This window comes from Poecile atricapillus, chromosome 2 (genome assembly GCF_030490865.1).
Source record: "Poecile atricapillus isolate bPoeAtr1 chromosome 2, bPoeAtr1.hap1, whole genome shotgun sequence".
Lineage (NCBI taxonomy): Eukaryota > Metazoa > Chordata > Aves > Passeriformes > Paridae > Poecile > Poecile atricapillus.
The window spans coordinates 35,453,654-35,471,428 of NC_081250.1; the positions used below are offsets into that span (position 1 = coordinate 35,453,654).

The following is a 17,775-nucleotide window of genomic DNA, read 5'->3' on the forward strand; positions in this document are numbered from 1 at the left end:
TTGTTAGCATGCTAGATCCCCGTGGGGGAGAAAGCAAAAAAAAATTCACTAAAATTAAAAAATACCCATCCATTAACCTCTAAGAGCATTCAGAACTCTGCTGTACTAAAAAAAAGAACCACACAAAACCCCAACAAAAACAACCACCTAAAAAACCAAACACAAACTCCCCCAAACCAATAATATATCATTGAAAATACCTGACCTAAGCTTTATCCTTCCCAAATGCCAGTTATATGATTTCTAAACATTTACCTGGTAGGTATGCCAGAAGAAAACCCTAGCTTTTAAACAGAATGAAGCTGCTGGTGAGAAAAATGATAAATAATTCTGAAATTGTTTCTGAAAAGAAGAAAAAAAAAAAAAACAGCAAAAAAAGCACTATAAGAAAACAATGGATTTTCCATAATGAGAGTACAGTGCTGTGGAGCACATTATGTAACCCAGCCTGTGCTCACAGAGTGGGCTGGAATAGGGGCACTGCCTCGTCTTCCAGTGTCATCATCTGTAATATTTGAGGGCACAAATAAGAAAATATGCCAAGAGAGAAAACAGTACAATACAGGCTCTGTTTATGCTCCAGTGAAAGATCACACACCACACTAGGTAAGGTATGCACATCTCCACCACAGTTTAAATCCAGCACATTATGTTTGGGCCACTGACACTTTTGTTCAGAAAAGCTGGTGTTTCTGCCCTTTTCATTGCAAAGGCAAGTGCTCAAATGACAACCACCAATGTGAAACAGATATTTGTTCCACTAACAGCACTGTCTTGCTGAAAGGAAAAGATGTGCTTTTCAGGTTGCATGTTTAATGTTAGCACCTCTTCTTGGATCAAGCCAAAACATTTTCCTGGTGTGTGTTACGTTGAACAGCTTGATGAAGTCAAGTCATCTAGTTGGAATACACAAAGCCCTCCTTTCAAGAGACTTTTGCACCATTCTGAACTCCAAACAGCATACGACACAATCTATGCTAATTCAAAGGCTAATTGCTGTAGGCAAGAAAAATCCTGCAGAACACATCTACTCTGAAAAATACTAGTAAAATGAGACCAAAAAACTTCCTTCCAACAACAGTCTACAATGGAAAATGAAAAGTCCCCACTCTGATCAAAAAGAAAATCTGTGATAGTGAGGATAAGACCTCATCTAAACGTGCTGGCTACCTTAGGATCAAAGTATCTTCTGTGCACTATTTCTTAGGCTAAGTGGACATGGGAAAAGCTTAGAAGATAACTATCATTATAGGAAAAGCTTGCAAGGCAAGATATTTGCACTCCTTTGAGACAGCAAGTCAGCATCATGTAATTTATTTATAAGTTACCATAATTACACATATACATATGTATATAACTAGTATTTACTGCAAATTCAAACAGAAATTAAATTAATTATCAGGAAGGATGATAATAATAAAGTAGGACTTTAAAAGATTGGAAAGAACAGAATTCCCCTGGTTTTGGAAACAGAAAGGTACAGGCTGGTATCATAGGCCCGAGGAAATACCCCCTCAAACTTCATAATCAAGACATTGTATCTGAACTTCTGGAGCACACTCTTCAGCAAGAACTCATTGCAATGACCTTCCAGTTCCTTTGTCCTGACACCTGACACCAGTATGAGCGTTTCCAGGTCTTACTGACAATACACTAGAGTCGTCCTCCTTGGGTATTTACGGGACAGCCCTTCCTACATCATGCAGCAAACAAATGAGAAACACTTTCTTTTCACCGTTTTTGATGTACATCCGTCTTTTATTAAAGAAGATTTAAGGACCTTAAAAGATGCATCTACCTCACGTAGAGCTTCTGTACAAGAGCCAAACTGGACAAAGGAAATTATGTTTACTGATAGCATATTGGATATCCCATAGTAAGATAGATTCAACAACTCACATAGTGGAGAAAATTGTCTTTGTTCAAAAGCATGTTGCATATGCATAAAGGATTTTCATCCAGAAAACGACTACAAATAATCAGTAAATTCAAATCCTATCTTGCTTTTCCCAGCAACGCCCTTTTTAAGGACTGTGTCTATGTTGGAAGCTAATGCACATTAAGACTACTGAACTTTTTTCTTCACTCTGCTCTTTCAGAGGGGATGTTCTGTTCTAAAATACCAATCCTTTGCATGTCAGGCACAGCAACTGCCAGGAATAACTCCAGTAAGCTCTAACTATTCAAGACCTTGCCTCTAGCTTGTTTTGTAAAGCAGCAGGAAATGCAGAACTTCAATTATGCTTTGAAGGTTACAATCTTAAGCAATAATCCCTAAAAGTAAAATGGCAAATTAGACATGATCTACAAAATCCTTATCACTAAGAATCATATGTGAGACTAAAACACAAAACCCTTGAAACTTTAAAAACTTGTCAAACTTTTAAATTTGAAGTAATTATTCATGGCTCTCTACACCAATGAGAATTTTTCAACATTAAAGAAATCACAGTGACTGAAACAAAAGCTGTCCATCAAATTCCCAATTACTGCAAAAGAAATTCAGTGTTTGGCCAATACTGTAAACCACTGCCATGCAGACACCCAGGCTTGTTTGCCCAGTTTAGCAAACAGTAAATCCACATTAGCATAGTACTGGGCAAGCTTACTGGGCCTGATGAGAAGGAGAACATGTTTGCCTGAGTAGCACACTAATATTAATTCGTACTAAAGTCTCTAAAGAATAATTCTCATTTCCTGTCCACGGCAGAAGCATGCCATGTAAGCACAATGTTCTCAGTTCTACCCTTTGCAATGGTAACTTTTCAAGAGCTACTGCCCATAAGACCACTGTACTGAGTACCAATTTCCTGATATTGGTCAGATTATCCTACAACTCTGCTAAAGGTTTGTTTGTACCACTCTAAGAAGAGTAATAACTTGATACATCTGAAAACCTCATTTGCAGAGGCTAAAGACAGTGCTATTGACACAAAGCAAAGAATCATTCCTCTCTGGACTGGCAAGCTTCTCTCATCAAATATTTCAATTCTGAAGGAAAATGCCTAATTATACAGACTTGTATTTAAAACATCTTGAATCTATTTCTGCAGCAGAAGAGAAACTCAACACCATTTGGACAGACTTTATATTGCGGCTGAAAAACATGATTCACTCTAAACCACTACAGAGGAACTAAGATATCTGATTAATCATTACAGATGACATGCTTAAAAAACATCTCACATTAATGAGCAGGAAATGCTTAACTTTAAAGTTAAGTTACAGTAAATAACTTCTGTATGAAGAATTCAAATAATCTTTAAGTAGCTAGTGGATACTGTTTACAATATACAACTGGCAGCAAGTTTCCACTACTCCTGGAAGAATTAGTCTCCAAAGTTCTCCATTTCTGGAATCATGCTTCAGATCAATGGATCAAGCAACCTAATATACAATCCTTTAGAAGTAGAATCAGCTTTTGTATAGAAAGAGCTTCCCTACATTTCCTGCAGCAAAATTTCCTCATATCTCTTCAGACATAAACCATGAATATTTATGTATTTAAGAAGGTACTTAATTCTTTATCAAAGTAACTCCTGGACATTCCCATATGGTACTGCTGCACTCCATTTCCTCCTTCAAAACCTCACTAAAAACTGATCAGGCTTAGTGACAAGGCGTTTCACAAGCTTTGTCTCTTGTTAATCCAACACCACACACATTGGCCTGTGCTATTCACAAAATGTCCTTCTAGAAACCAATTCCTGGACTTTCTTACATGCAAGACACTTCAGCTCCACATTAACAGCTGATGCAAAGATACAAGTTCTGAGCAGCCACAACCTGCTCCTGGTTCAAGATCACAAAACACTCCCCTCAAAACCACAACTCTTCATATAATTTTCTTGCCATTTTTCATATGTGAAGAAATTTCAATTAACTGAACACATTATAAAGCAGGAGTCTCATATGACTCATCATTTCATCAGGCTGATCACACAGGAAATGGGGGTTCCTGTTTGTGGTTAAAGACACTTAGAAAGTTTAGTACAGAGACTACCTAGAAGCAGAAAGCAATACAGTACACTGAGATGCACATTCGACAAAAATACAAACAGGTTTAAGGAGAAATAAACATTTTGCTCCCATTAGAAAGCTGTATTTTAAGTATGTGAGCAAACAAATAGAGAAGAATTCTTCTACCATCAGTCTTGGAGGTTATACACTCTCTTTTTCTCACCCATGCATTTGAAAAATATATCTATATATACTTTGCACAAAATGAAAACATACCAAATTAAAGCCATTAACTACTTTAAATGCCTTTATTTAATTACAAAATCTCTCAGTTCTTATTAGAACTGAATCTCTTACAGTTGTTAGTAAGAGATAGGTATAATTATTGTTATTTAAAAGGGTAGTAAAAATTCTCCTATTAGAAGTTAGCAGTAGAGGGGTCTGAAGGCACACAGAACTTGTTTTGTGACTTATGTCCACCCTGAGTTCACCTGTGCTTTGTGATGTCTCAAAGCCCCTGTGAAATATAAGATTTCTTGCTCTCTGCTCCAGCACCTGAAACTGGGTTCCAGGCAGAGATTGCCAGGCAGCAGCTGCTGCCCTGAGTTTCTCAGCAGTCTATTTTACTGCAGGAATTATCTTTATTAGCATTTGTTTATACAGGAATGTTTTATTTCCTCTTCAACCTCCTGCAGTTATTTCACAGTACTATTCTCACTGTCATTTCATTATGTGCCTACTGTTGTTAACATTAGGTAAGTGACCATTTAAAAAAAATAACATTTTACATATACCATGCATTCATATACAGGCATACATATGTATGTGTTCTTTCAATATACAGCCCTTATTTGCAGGAAAACTGAGGGGGAATTACTGCTTGAAAATCCAAAGGATTCTGAAAAACAAAGGATTAAAGTGACTAGCACCAAGCTCTAAGTTATAACATATCCTATGTTCTCATTGTATTAAAAAGTCCTTCAAACTCACAAATACCTGTAATTTTCTGCCCCAAATCTACTACATTTTAAACTGAAGATAAAAACATATTACAAGCAGAAACCTTTCTAGTGAAGAAATAACGGGCTTCAAGGTTGAACAGATTTTTAAATAGATAAAAAGTATGGCAAATTAGCAAGCAGTTTTACAATTTTTCCTCTAGATTTGATTGCTATAATGTGAAGTTATAAATACTAAGATATACACCAGCTACAAAAAACACATTACAAAGATAGGAAACTAAATTTGACCTTATTCTAACTATCTCTGAGGAAAAAAAGTGTTCTCGATGTAGCAGAAACCATGCAGATATTTCTATGCACTTTATTAATACCTCAAAAGTCAGCATTTTTCACTAAATACTTCTTTGCTATGATTAGAGATGCAAGATACTACAATATTTTTGGAAAGAAGGCCTTAAATTCAAGTTTTATTTTAGTAGGTCTAAACTGTGCACTCCTCCAAAATACTACTGCAGCTACACTTTCACAATGTATGTCTTGATGGTTCAAGTTACAATAACTACAGTGTCCAAGTTACAATAACTACAGTGTCTCTTTATTAAAAGCTTGCCTGCATTTGGAAATTAACAAAAGACGAAATAAAAAAAACAGTGACTGAAACTTTTAGAGAAGAAAAATGCACAACAGATTGAAACTCGTAAGCAACGGCAACAACTAAGAAACTACAAGTGTATAACCTGACCTATTAAAATAGAAACTAAAAAAATAAATGATTTGTGTTCTTCAGAATATTTTACAATTTTCTGGGCATCTTTTTAAGTCCTCCCTTGCATTCAAATGAGCAAACCAGACATTATGTCTGTCCTGCCAAGGAATACAGTAAGATGCTACTCACTCCACAGTAACAAATACTTTAGTGCAAGTTTTTGTTGCCAACTTCAGCTGCCAGTGAAAAAGTCCTTCCTGTAAATCATCTGATTTGCCTGCAGGAACCTGACAAAATCATTTCCAACACTGGGTGTGAGGCATGTCTGGGACAAATATACTGGTTAGCAAACCCATATTCCCACCTCTTTAGAAACAAAACTTGAAGAGTTAAAAACTTCTCATGATTCCTGCTTAGCTTTTGCTACATTACACTGGTTTTTAACCACTATTTACTCTCGCCAGTTTAGGTACAAAAACCAGAGAGTAGCTTTGCTGTGATTGCCAGAAGCTTTCTCTAGAATCAAGAGGTGTTACAGCTGAACTGGCATGGAAAATTGTTTCCCAGCAAACATACTCTGAGTGCACCAAATCACAAACCACTATGAACCCCTTTTCTCAATCAATAATGTCAGCATTCCTGAAGTGGAAAGGAGTACTGTTTGGACATACCTTTTGCTTTTATTTGGCCCATACAAATCTCTACAAAACTGTCAGTCTTCTCCTCTCTTCTCAAAATTATTACCACTCCCTGTTAAAAACAGCCTCTCTGAGTCTTACCCTCACCGAAAGCACAGAAACATGGCGCTGCACATCAACCACCACTGTTTAAAGAGCACATTAACCTGCTTGGAGAACTTCGAGTTCTTCCAGTTGTCCCAGCCAGCAAATTCTTACACTAACAGTAACTTTAAGTTACAAAGGCATTGATAACAAAAGGCATAGCTCAAACACTTCGTGCATATCAATTAATATAGAAAAGTTTCTAGAAGCACAGTTAAGACAAATTAAAGTACAAATTTGTAGTCTGCATATATATCTTTTATAAAAAACAAACAGGAAAAACCACATTAGTAATTGGTGAAATAATTGGCTACAGAAAGATTGTGAACGTAAAGGTAAGAAAATACCTAATGATTATTTTTACCTCATTACAAATTACGGCTTCTCATTCATTTGTTTTCAATCAAGTCCCTCACATTTCCTCATGTAATGTCCTTTCCACTGAGAAATATGTCGATGTAACTGCTGAATTAGAGAGCAATTACAATTTCCCACAGAACAACTTATAAAAAAATTCTTTTAATGCATGAAATAGGTATAGGATTCATTTGTATGATCAGAACATCAAACTTTATTAAATCTTATAGAATGTTCCATACTGCAGCCAAGTAATTCAGGCTTTCCTGTTCTACACTGCACTCTCAGGTACACAGAAAAACACCTGTTACTCCAGTAGTTCAAACAAGAAGTATAAAGATGAAAGCCATACATCCATTACCTATTTTTTCTATTAACCTCTGTTAGGGCTTTGATGAGCATAACCATCGTATCATAACCTTTCTTGTTATTTGAACTGTACTAAAATTTTCATTTTTCATTTGTAAATTACTAGTATACTTGAGACCTTCAATAATCTAATTCTCCTGGTACCCAGACCCAGTGCGGTATAAGGAGTCCTAGACTAGTCACTAGACTAAAAAGCCAATTTTCTTCCTCTTTCAGTATAAACTGATCGGCAAAGTAGGATAACCTAATCTTGTGTCTTACCCTAGAACAACATCCAGCAGCATTCTCCTACTACATAAAAAACACAAAGAAGTTATGCAAAACCACATTTGTCAGGATTGGGAATGAAGCCCACATCTCTACTGGAACAGTCATCCATGGAGCCACCCTACCACTCAAAATACCTGTCAGACATAACTTTAGCCATCCTGTTTGTACCCAGCACTTTGATGCTACAGGATCATACCGCTTGTCAGTCCTACCAACAAATTTTGGGATTTAAGGGTAACAATTCATTGCTATCAAATATAGGTGTGGGTTAGGGAGTGCAAGGCAAAGGATCATTTGGTTCCATGGTTTTGTTTTGTTTTTTTGTTCTTCCAAAAATAGTAGCACAGGTGAATTTTTACTTTGTGGTTACTTACTATACAAAAAAAGGAATTAAATTAAGAGCCATGCTGGATCAATAATTCAGAACAGAAATCATACAGAGAACCTTGATTACTACAGGGTAACAACGGCTGTAATGGTATAATATGAGGAATTTCACTTCCCATTATTTTATTTTATGTTGGGGAAAAAAATGCTAACTCACATATAAAGCAGCTTTAGAACATTTCATAGTTTAAATCTATTTTAATCTCACAAAGCACAATATGTGGTAAGATCCAGGAACTTCAGGTTTAAGTCCCTTGTCACATATGTTAATATTACTATTTCATATAGCAACAGTGAGCATTTTTGAGCATTGTGAGGGATCTGTGTGATTTTGAGAATCCTCCATAAAAACAGCTTGTTTGGCTTTATTATGAGAAGAGCAAGGGGCACACTGACCCCAGATCCAGAGAGGATCAGATGTTTGTCCCCTTGGCTAAGATCGAGTGCAATGGGGTTATGAAAAATGCATATTGAGTTACCTGAAGTATCAATTTTCATGGCAAGAAATACTACCCTAATAGATCTAGGAGGAGGAAAAAATGTTCTGATTTTGAACAATCACTTCAATAGTCAGATTTGCAACCTTTAAATAATTTTTGACAGTGAGCTGATTCACTTGAGAAAATTACATTCTTAACTAATAGCTGAGATTAAATACTCCATTTTCATGATCTTTTAAACTAAACATACATCATATGAGTTTTGATTACAAACAGAACTGTTAGCGTTTACAACAGTAACAGGTCTACAAATCTTAAAAAAAAAAAAAAAAAGCCCAAACCAATACTAATTTATAAATACAATGCTGAAATCATTCAGTTAGCCAGAACTAATTGCTGAAAGGTAGAATTCAAACCAGTCACACTAATCTAATCAGCAAGAGCAGGGAATATTGAGGATCTCCATTAACTAATAGATATTAAATGTGCCCACTATCACACAAGAGCTTCCTTTCTGTCAAAGTCTCAAAAGCTCAGGATAGTACCAAGAAATAATAATTTTTTAAACAAACACATTCAGCATACCAAAAGCCATGCTTGTAACAGAAACTCTATGCTATTTGACATATGCGATGCATGTGATTTAAGACTGATTCATGAAACAAACAGCTACGGTTATTCAAGCTTTCTTGGGGAAAGAGGAGTGAGAAGCAACCCCTTCCCCTTTGGATTTTTTTTTCCCATTACTTGGAGCCTCAGGAAAGTACATCTTCCAAACAATTTATCTGAACAAAATTCCTGTAAATCAGTTTTGTCTATAAGGAGCTGCACATTTCAAGCTTGCAGGGAGGGTAAGCCTCTTTGAACCCCAGTTTAAGCAGCTAGGGATACATTCAATTTGTTCTTTCTTCACCAAAGATTACAACAGCAGACGGAATACAATACATACTTTCTAAATCTAAACTGAGCCTGTGACTCAAGAGGCTGGTGTGGCATGAACAGAGAACAATCTTCTTCCTGAAAAAAGCCCTTTTGCTATTTGTACATCGTCTTACAGTCACACACTGCAACTCATGATCTGAAAGATTTCATAAAAGAAGGTAAATGAAGCTGGATGAAACAAAAAGAAAACAATACCCACATTTCATCATAAATAACTTTCCTAGATGAGTGTCACTGCCACAACAAAATGTACAACCGCCCTATCTTCAGTTGGGCAAAATTAATTCACAGAATGCTGCTGGGTCTTCACTTACAGAGTCCAGCCCATGCACAGCGGAAGGGGAGGATGGAAGGAATCTCAACTATTAGAATACGAACTGCAAAATAATTAGTTGTTCTTGAGAGGGGGAAATGACTGCAGAAGCATTGGAGGGAGTAACTCTGGAATTCAAGTAACTGCACTGAAATACTTGGATAGCAAAGTGGAAAAAACCCGAGTGTATACAATGGTCTAATACAATCCACAATGGTCAAAACAGTTTATTCCGCTCCTTTTCTTTTTCAGGAATATAAATAACTACTTCATTTTCTTCACTTTTTCCGTCCTTCTCTCCACACCAATTTGTAACACATAACACAGGGAGTGACTCTGGATCTAGATTTATGTAGAGATATATTACCCCCAGCCAAGGACGCCTTCAACAAAAAACCCAAGGAAAGGAACAAAAAGCATACAGACACACAGAAAAATGTACTAGGCAGTCTACTTCATTTCTACCAGACAATGGGAGAATTTACATGCTCATTTAGTCCCAACAAACAGCATTTAAGGGGTAAATGTAAATCTAATATTAAATACTGTAGTAGGACTAGGATTGCCATGATAATAAACAGTGGTCATGGGTGATAAGCATCTCCCTACGCTGAAGAGGGTAGTTATAAAAAAGTAGCATATTTGTCCTGCGTGGACTCTAACCACACCTTGGGGGTTACTAGGCTAACACCTAGTGCACACATGTTCTATTAAAGGAAGATGTATCCACAGAAAGGAATAATATATATATATAAAAAACGTAAAAACCTCCAGATTTTGACTATTCTACCTGCAATATAAGTACCTGGCAATCTGAAGCAATTCTCTTCAAAGACAGCAAAAAATTACGAGCTTTTCTATTTAAGCACATCTGTTGACTTCCTATCTTCTTATTTATTTGCAAGGGTTTGACAAAACTTGAGAAAAAACAAAACCCAATACCAAACTACTCCCACATACAAACTGAAATATAGCAGAGGCTTTGGAAATACATAATTTTTAAAAAGCAGAAAGATAGTAAACCTAACTTTGCTTACGAGCTCTGTAGCTATGAATGCTGACTTTAAACACATGAATGAATACAAAGTAACAACACCAACTAATTAAGTTCTAAAAATAAAAATGGTAACATGACCAGAGCATATAGGTGCAGACATGGGAAGGATACAAAACTAATGCTCTCATAATGAAAAAGAATATTTTATCTTTTAGTAAAATTAATCATACAATCTTGCTTAAGGACATATGAAACTCCTGAAAGAGGAAGAAATTCTTTATGCAGGGTCTTATTCAAGCTCTTCAAGACAACAGGAGGGTTCCCTTATACTAGGATTTTTCAGCTGCCACTTCTCATCTGTAAATTCTGCAGAATGCTTTTAAATGTCAAAAGAGACATACCAAACTAAATATTTGCTTTTGGTTTACATCTCCCCAGAAGAAAGTGTAAATAATCATCATGGTCTTAAATGGGCCCCTAGGTAGCAACCACATCTTAACCTTTGCCTTTCAGCATGACTCTTGCTCTGAGGCATTTGGAGGAGAAACAGCTATATACATTCCTATAGCATAAGCCCAAAATGGTTTGTGTCAGTTTGCTGTAATAATCAAAGCAATTTCTAATCCATGTAGAGTTTATACTATATTATCTTTCGTAGTGTCAAGCATACATATTAGAATTTTATTAGAAATACAGTAACTGCATGCTGTTCAAATCTTGAATTTCACCCAATGGAATATACTTAGTACCATTTCAGTATAATTTTTATGTCTTCAGAGCCTGAGTTTGCAGCACTGCAAAAATATAAAGCCAGTTTCTCATTCTTATTAATATAATCTTGATGCTTCCCTTTTTAAAATCAACTATTGAATGTACCTACTGAAAACCCAGACTGTGTTCTTATAATTGTCTAATGTATACTATATACTATATTCAATTTAAAAAGAATTCAAGTCTACATAGCATCACACTCAACCAGTCTAGCTTTCTGTAAATTACTCTGATACAACTGCATAAACAAACTTTGCAGTTACCCAACCACTGCAGAACTAACATTTACAAGGAATATAAAATTAGTCTTTACTATTCACACAATTCTGCAAAGCTATACACCTGATTCCCAGTATTAAGTGTATGTACAGGCTTTACTTAGCCTAGTATATAAAATGTACGGCTCAAGAATTAGCAAAGTTTTAAAGAGATTAGTACAGTAGAAAGATATAACAAACAAAATTAAAATATATTCAAAATTAAAATTTATTCAAAGATAATGATATTTGATTTTACCTGAAAATTAACATCTTCTTTCTTAAATATTAGTGCTCGAACTTCATCAGGATCTCCATTAAATATAGCTTGAACCAATGGTGGCTGAAATGAAGAAAAAGCACATCTTAAAATAAAACCTCATTTTAGGTTTTAGTGATACGTATACAGTTTTTTTGATATATAACAGAAACACAAGATAATGACAAAAAAATCCCATTCCAGTCAGTAAAACAAAGAAATCAGCACCAGTATTTATAATCAAAGAAATTGCAAGTTTTAAAAACCTCAAACACACAGACATCCTCTAAGGCAATTAAATATATATATGAAAGAAAAAAAAAAGGAGCTGAGAAGATTGTAACAGCTGAAAAGAGAACGCCTTAGAACAAAATTAGGGTTGTCATTACATGCTGCAAATTCTATACAGTATAAGCAAACAATCCCCTTTTCCATTAGCAAGTGACTCAAGTTACTGGAAGTCTTTCACCTGTTTAGACAGAGTGGGAAAGCAAAGTGCATCAGATAAGTATGGTAACAAATTCACACTCACACACATCTATTACTAAATATAGTAGGATTTCTTAGTAAGTAAGAAAAGCTGCTGAGGTATGCTAGCAAGATTTAAGTCAGTCACTTGACAGAAAAAAAATCATTTAAAGCAATAAAAGCACAGTCCCCAGTGTTGATAATTTTCAGAAAGTGCTAATGTGAATCTAACAGTTATACTAAGATTGTGATTTATGGTAATTTTTAATTTAGCTTAGAAGTGCTCTCGTTTGATGTAACTATATACTCTTATCAGTTCTCAAAATAAACATAGCATATTATTATAAGACAATGATCACATCGGCTTCTAAAGTGGTACTGCATAAATGTACTACTGAAGAGTGAGAAGTGGAGCAGGGAAAACCCACTTACTTCAAATACATTTCCCCTTCTAAAACCCCACTGCTATTACACAAGAATCAAGACCTGTTCTTGCTGCACCATAAATAAGGTTACATGGAATAGAATGGACCCCTGCAAGCATAAATTCCACCAAAAAGTTTCAGCTTTTCCCATCCTTATTACACGCATATTTTATCACTTTGTCTTATTTCAACATTGTATGTATTCATCCTAATCTTAGGACTACAGCTATTGGTATTTGAGACAGCATTATAAGCAGGAAATATGCCAACAAACAACATGGCTTACCAGCACATTTCCAGGGGGCGATGGATGTACAGATACATTTTCCTGAGGTAAATTGGAAATAAATGTGGGAGAATCATCTTCCTCCTCCTCCAAAACAACAATACAGACTCGACTCATTCGATCCGTTTGAGGAAGCAAAAGCAAACAAAAAAATGCCAGCAGTGGTATTTTTGGAAGCAGACTGCAGGTATTGCAATAGTGACCATAGAGGAAATACTTTCACCTGTTTCACATGCCCTCACAAACTTGTGTTACTGCTGGTGTCTTAGCATCTAGAAAGAGATATTCCAATCCCCCCTCACACTTCATTTTCCAGACTTAAACACCACGCGATGTTCAAGACACTGCTGAAAAAAAGTTGTGCTTTATAAAATAAGAAGTCCCCAAGCATCGAAACCACAAAAACGAAACTGTGGGAGAGCTAAATAAAGAGACAAAAATATCCCAAGATCCAATTCCATTCGAACAGCAATCACTGTCGCACACAGCTGTCCTTTCACGAGCAAATTTGTCTTTGTTAATGTCACAACTTCCACAGCGTCCTTCTACCCCCACAGCGAAGTCATTGTTGCAGAAGACACGACTCCGTCCTGCAGAGGACGGAACAAGGAACAATTGCCCCGAGAGAGACGGCCGCAGCTATTCGCACTCCTGCAAGGTCAGTTTAAATCAACCCTCACAGGCTTTCTGGGGACTGAAAATAAACGCGCCTCCCGATCATCCTGCCATTCTACAGCTTCCTTTCTCAACGTCAAAAACAGTCCAGACAGAAAAACACATCTCGGTTCCAGCAGTTATTCAGGACCTGCTCAGAGGAAAAGAATTCTTTCCCATGCAAGAAAAGAGCTGCAACGTGCAGCACGGCTGCAGCACATTTACATGCGATGAGTCAGACCACAGGGACAATGAACTCCTTGAATAATATTGCCGGCTGAATCCAGCAAAAGCAAAGCAGCCGGTGTTACTCCATCAGGGACACGAGCAATGCGGAGTGTTCATTTTTCCTTCACCAGGCAGTAGCTGTGGCTTCTCACAGGGAACGCGTCAGGCAGAAATACTGTTGAGGAGGAATGCTTCAGCAAAACAAGCTAGCTACTGCACACAAAAGCTCCAATTACTGCCTTAGACGACTTCTGCAAAAGCAGTTCATCACTCAAGTGTTTCTTTTGATCACCATGTGAATGCAGTTCCCATGATAGTCTTCATTCAGATTGAGGGGGAGGAAAAAAAAAGGAAAAAAAAATAAAAAAATCAGACTCAGTACATCTTCTCTGAGCCAACTTCTTTATCCGAACATCTGTCACTGCGCCAACCTGATTCTCCTCTTCAGTTAGAGCTTCTGCTTATCATTTTTTTTCCTTGACAAATTAAATTATACAATCAGCAGATATCCTTGTAAAGCTCGAAAACCAGCTTGGCTGTCCGAGTCGGCAGGAGCAGCGCACCAACCACTGCCACGGCAGCGCTGCCCCTGAGCAGCAGCCGGGCGAGCAGCGACTGCAGCCTGGCAGGGTGAAATGCCTAGTAATGCTCACATGTCACACTTACCAGAGCACCCAGCCACCGCTCCCAGGGTAACTTCCTCTGGCACAAAAAAGCCCGCCTTTTGCTTCTTTTGGGGGCAGTCTTTGCCAGGTCGGTGACTAACGCAGCTGAAAACGTAAAAATTCTATAACTGAAGAAAGAGCGACTGTTTAATATTTTCCATGAAAAGCCGCAAAGAAATGTGGTGTACTGGCTCTGCTGACTAACCACACTTCAGGCAGTAAACAATTCCAGCACTTTAACTGCTTTCATATGGCACTGGTCAGAGCACCAAAACAGTCCTCACTTAACTCATTGAAGACAACAAATGCCCCACATAAATCCTCTGAGAATTAAATGAAAAGTAAAATCTTAAAGCAATAGGCTATTAAAAAGCCAGCTATTAATAACCAAACCCATGGGTTTTTTGCAATTAGTACAAGTAAACACAACCTCAACTTGAAAAAAAATTACATCAAGTATAATTTAAATATAGTATTATTAAAATAAACCATAATAATGAAGTATAATATGAAGCCCTACAACTTGCTGAATAAATACTTCAGCTTGAATCTGCCTAAATGGTGCTGGCTCGTGGGTGTATTATGTAAATGGCTTCTGTCAAAAGTTGCTGGATAAGCCTCAGTGTACAGGAACAGAGGGAGGGTTTTTGATCCTGGTGTGCAGCACTACGGCAATTCTGATGTCCTTCAGTGGCTGCCAAGAGCAGAATTTGTCAATGGTGAGCAAGTTTATAGCTCTTCGATAAAGTATTTGCACTCAGGTTTCACACAGGAATCCAGGGAGAGAGAAAGACAGGTTTAAATGGTGTGTAAAAGGTCTGGATATAAATAGACATACTGAATTCCCACCTTTGGGGGCCACAGGCAGGAAAAGCTTACATGAACTCTTTTGCAAAAATGTCTACAGTAGCTTCATTGCAACATAATAAATTGCTTAAACACCTCCCTTCCCCCCCTGACACTTTATGCAGGTGAAAGTTTTCTAAGTGCAAAAGAGTACCTTGGCCAAGGGCTGCCTGACCTCAAGAGTCCTGGCCTGGCAAAACACAGCACCAGATTCTGATTCATCATGAAATTTCTGATTAGAATTTTTCAAGACTAACAAATACATTTATAAATATATTCTGTTCATTACATGGAGTCTATTTTGAAATATCATATATTTGGATTTAATTACAAAAAAGCAATGATTTGTACACCACACTGCTTTGTTCTAGCATTTCAGCCATTTATTAAAAAGTAACACAGATTCATGTAAGTACATATGACAACTCATGTTCTTCTTGGCCACAGCAGAACTAGTTCTAATAAACTATAGACATCCTCAAAGCTCAGCTATTGCAACACCCTCCTGTCTGCTATGGAACACAACAACCACAACACAGAAAATAGCTTGCTTTCTATTTGTGAAAAATGCCCTAAGGAACAGACACTAGCTTATTTGCAAAACTAAACATGCATTTAAAAAAAATAAAAATCAGATTTTATGTGTAAAAGCAAAATACTGGCAAAATGCGTACTCAAGCTTCATATGATATACACACAGTTGCTAGATAATGGTTTTCCAGCTAAGCCCATATGTTCAGTGTAAATGAACACTTTTCAAGAGTCAGTACATTTATACAGTAAGCAAATGCCAAGGGTTCCATATGCCTTCTTTGAAATTACCACCTGGACACATTGATAGATAGAGATAATGCCCAATTTAGTTCAAATTATCTGAACATGGTCCATTTTTTACCTTTGTAATTAATGCTTCAAAGTCAGCTAGAAATTCAATAGTTACCTTAAAAAGTACGCTTTCACACTCAATTAACTGCAAAAATTCAGAACATTTTAATTTACTCTGATAATTATTCTAGTGATCTTAGATATAAATATAATACAATTAATATAAATTATTTCCAGAAGCAAGTTAACATATATGTCTCCTAACATTGTACATTTTTGAATTGTGACATTACTACAAAGAGTTAAAAGCCAGTATGTCACAGTTTGCATTAGAAAGAGAACCAGTACAACTGAGTCAATATTATATTGATTTATACAGTAATCTAAACCCTGTAAGTAAGCAAAAACATCCCACTCATGATAGGGCTGTGTGTGTGCAATTGCTTCCATAGGAAAGGAAGCAAAGGAAAACTCAGTTCTGGCTATTTAATTTTTGCTCACAATTAACTGGCGTTTCCCCCTTACATCCCCTTCAACCAAAATCTGTGCCTTTGCCTCAGTGCAAACAGCATCTCTAATCAGCCCTTCTTTCAACTTCAAAAAGCCATCCAAAGTATCTTCTGGTGTGAAAAATGCAGTTTCTAATGTTACCTAAGAGGTCTTCTAAAAACCAAAAGCTGTTTAGAATTCTACTATGAGAAACCAAACTAAGGTTTTTCAGCATCTTATCTAGACTAACAATTTTCTGTGTAGAAGAGTTAATAGAAACAGAGAATGAAAGCAGGGTGAATTCAAGATGATTAATTTAAGCTTCTGTTCCTCAAACTAATTTAGGAATCATAACAGAACTTTGCGAAGGTATAAAGAACATTGCATCTCAAACAGTTTGTATTAATAAAACTTAAAGTAACTGAAGACAGCAGGTCATTGCCATCCATCTTCCCCAAATGTCATCTATTTTCAATAAGAAAGCTTATGAAATAAGCTAAGAAGTAAGAAAGAAGGCTTAAAAATGGCCTAACTTAAAAAAAGAATGACGTGTCTACAGGGGTTTGAGTAGTGATCTGATGACCTCCACAAGATCTGTTAGCAAAGTAAGATCTCCACACTTAACTCTCAAATTTTAAGAAGCACAATGATAATATGTATTTTTTCAAAAATAAAGGCTTTTATGTTGACATGATAGCTGTAAGAAAAAAAAAAGTGTTGCAATTTTCAAACTACACTTACCTTTAAGTAAGTTTCAAGAGTCTTTAATGGGTGACTAGAAAGAGAATATATTACAAAAATGCAACCTGCAGGTTAAAATACAGATGTCTGCCATCTACACTAGACAGAAGAAAGAAAAAACGTGAACTCTGAATCAGCTAAAAATAGCAACCTTTCCTATACATCTGCCTTCTTCTCTAGGAACAAATGAGTAGAAGACTGTAGCAGCACTACTACTGATGACACCTATCAAAGAATCTACTCAAATAAAGATCTATCTCTTGCCAATCAGCATTTACCAAGTTTTTTTCTGGGCTGAGGTTAATCCAACTGGTTTCAGGCAATATTTTGTATGATTAAAAGGATCTAGGAAAGGAAGAAAATTGTTCTGTCAGGT

The 17,775-nt window shown here is 36.5% G+C and overlaps 1 protein-coding gene across 4 annotated transcripts in view; it reads right to left on the reverse strand.

Annotated features, from left to right (window-relative positions):
• ANKRD28 (ankyrin repeat domain 28) overlaps positions 1 to 17,775 on the reverse strand; it is a 120,615-nt gene that overhangs the window by 60,600 nt on the left and 42,240 nt on the right. For 2 of the 4 annotated variants that reach the window (XM_058831009.1, XM_058831008.1), the window contains one exon: positions 11,773 to 11,856. In XM_058831009.1, coding sequence (XP_058686992.1) covers positions 11,773 to 11,856 — 84 coding nt within the window. Of the gene's footprint in view, positions 1 to 11,772; positions 11,857 to 12,951; positions 14,383 to 17,775 lie in introns of those variants that run through there. The other 2 variants (XM_058831006.1, XM_058831010.1) reach the window with 2 other exon arrangements.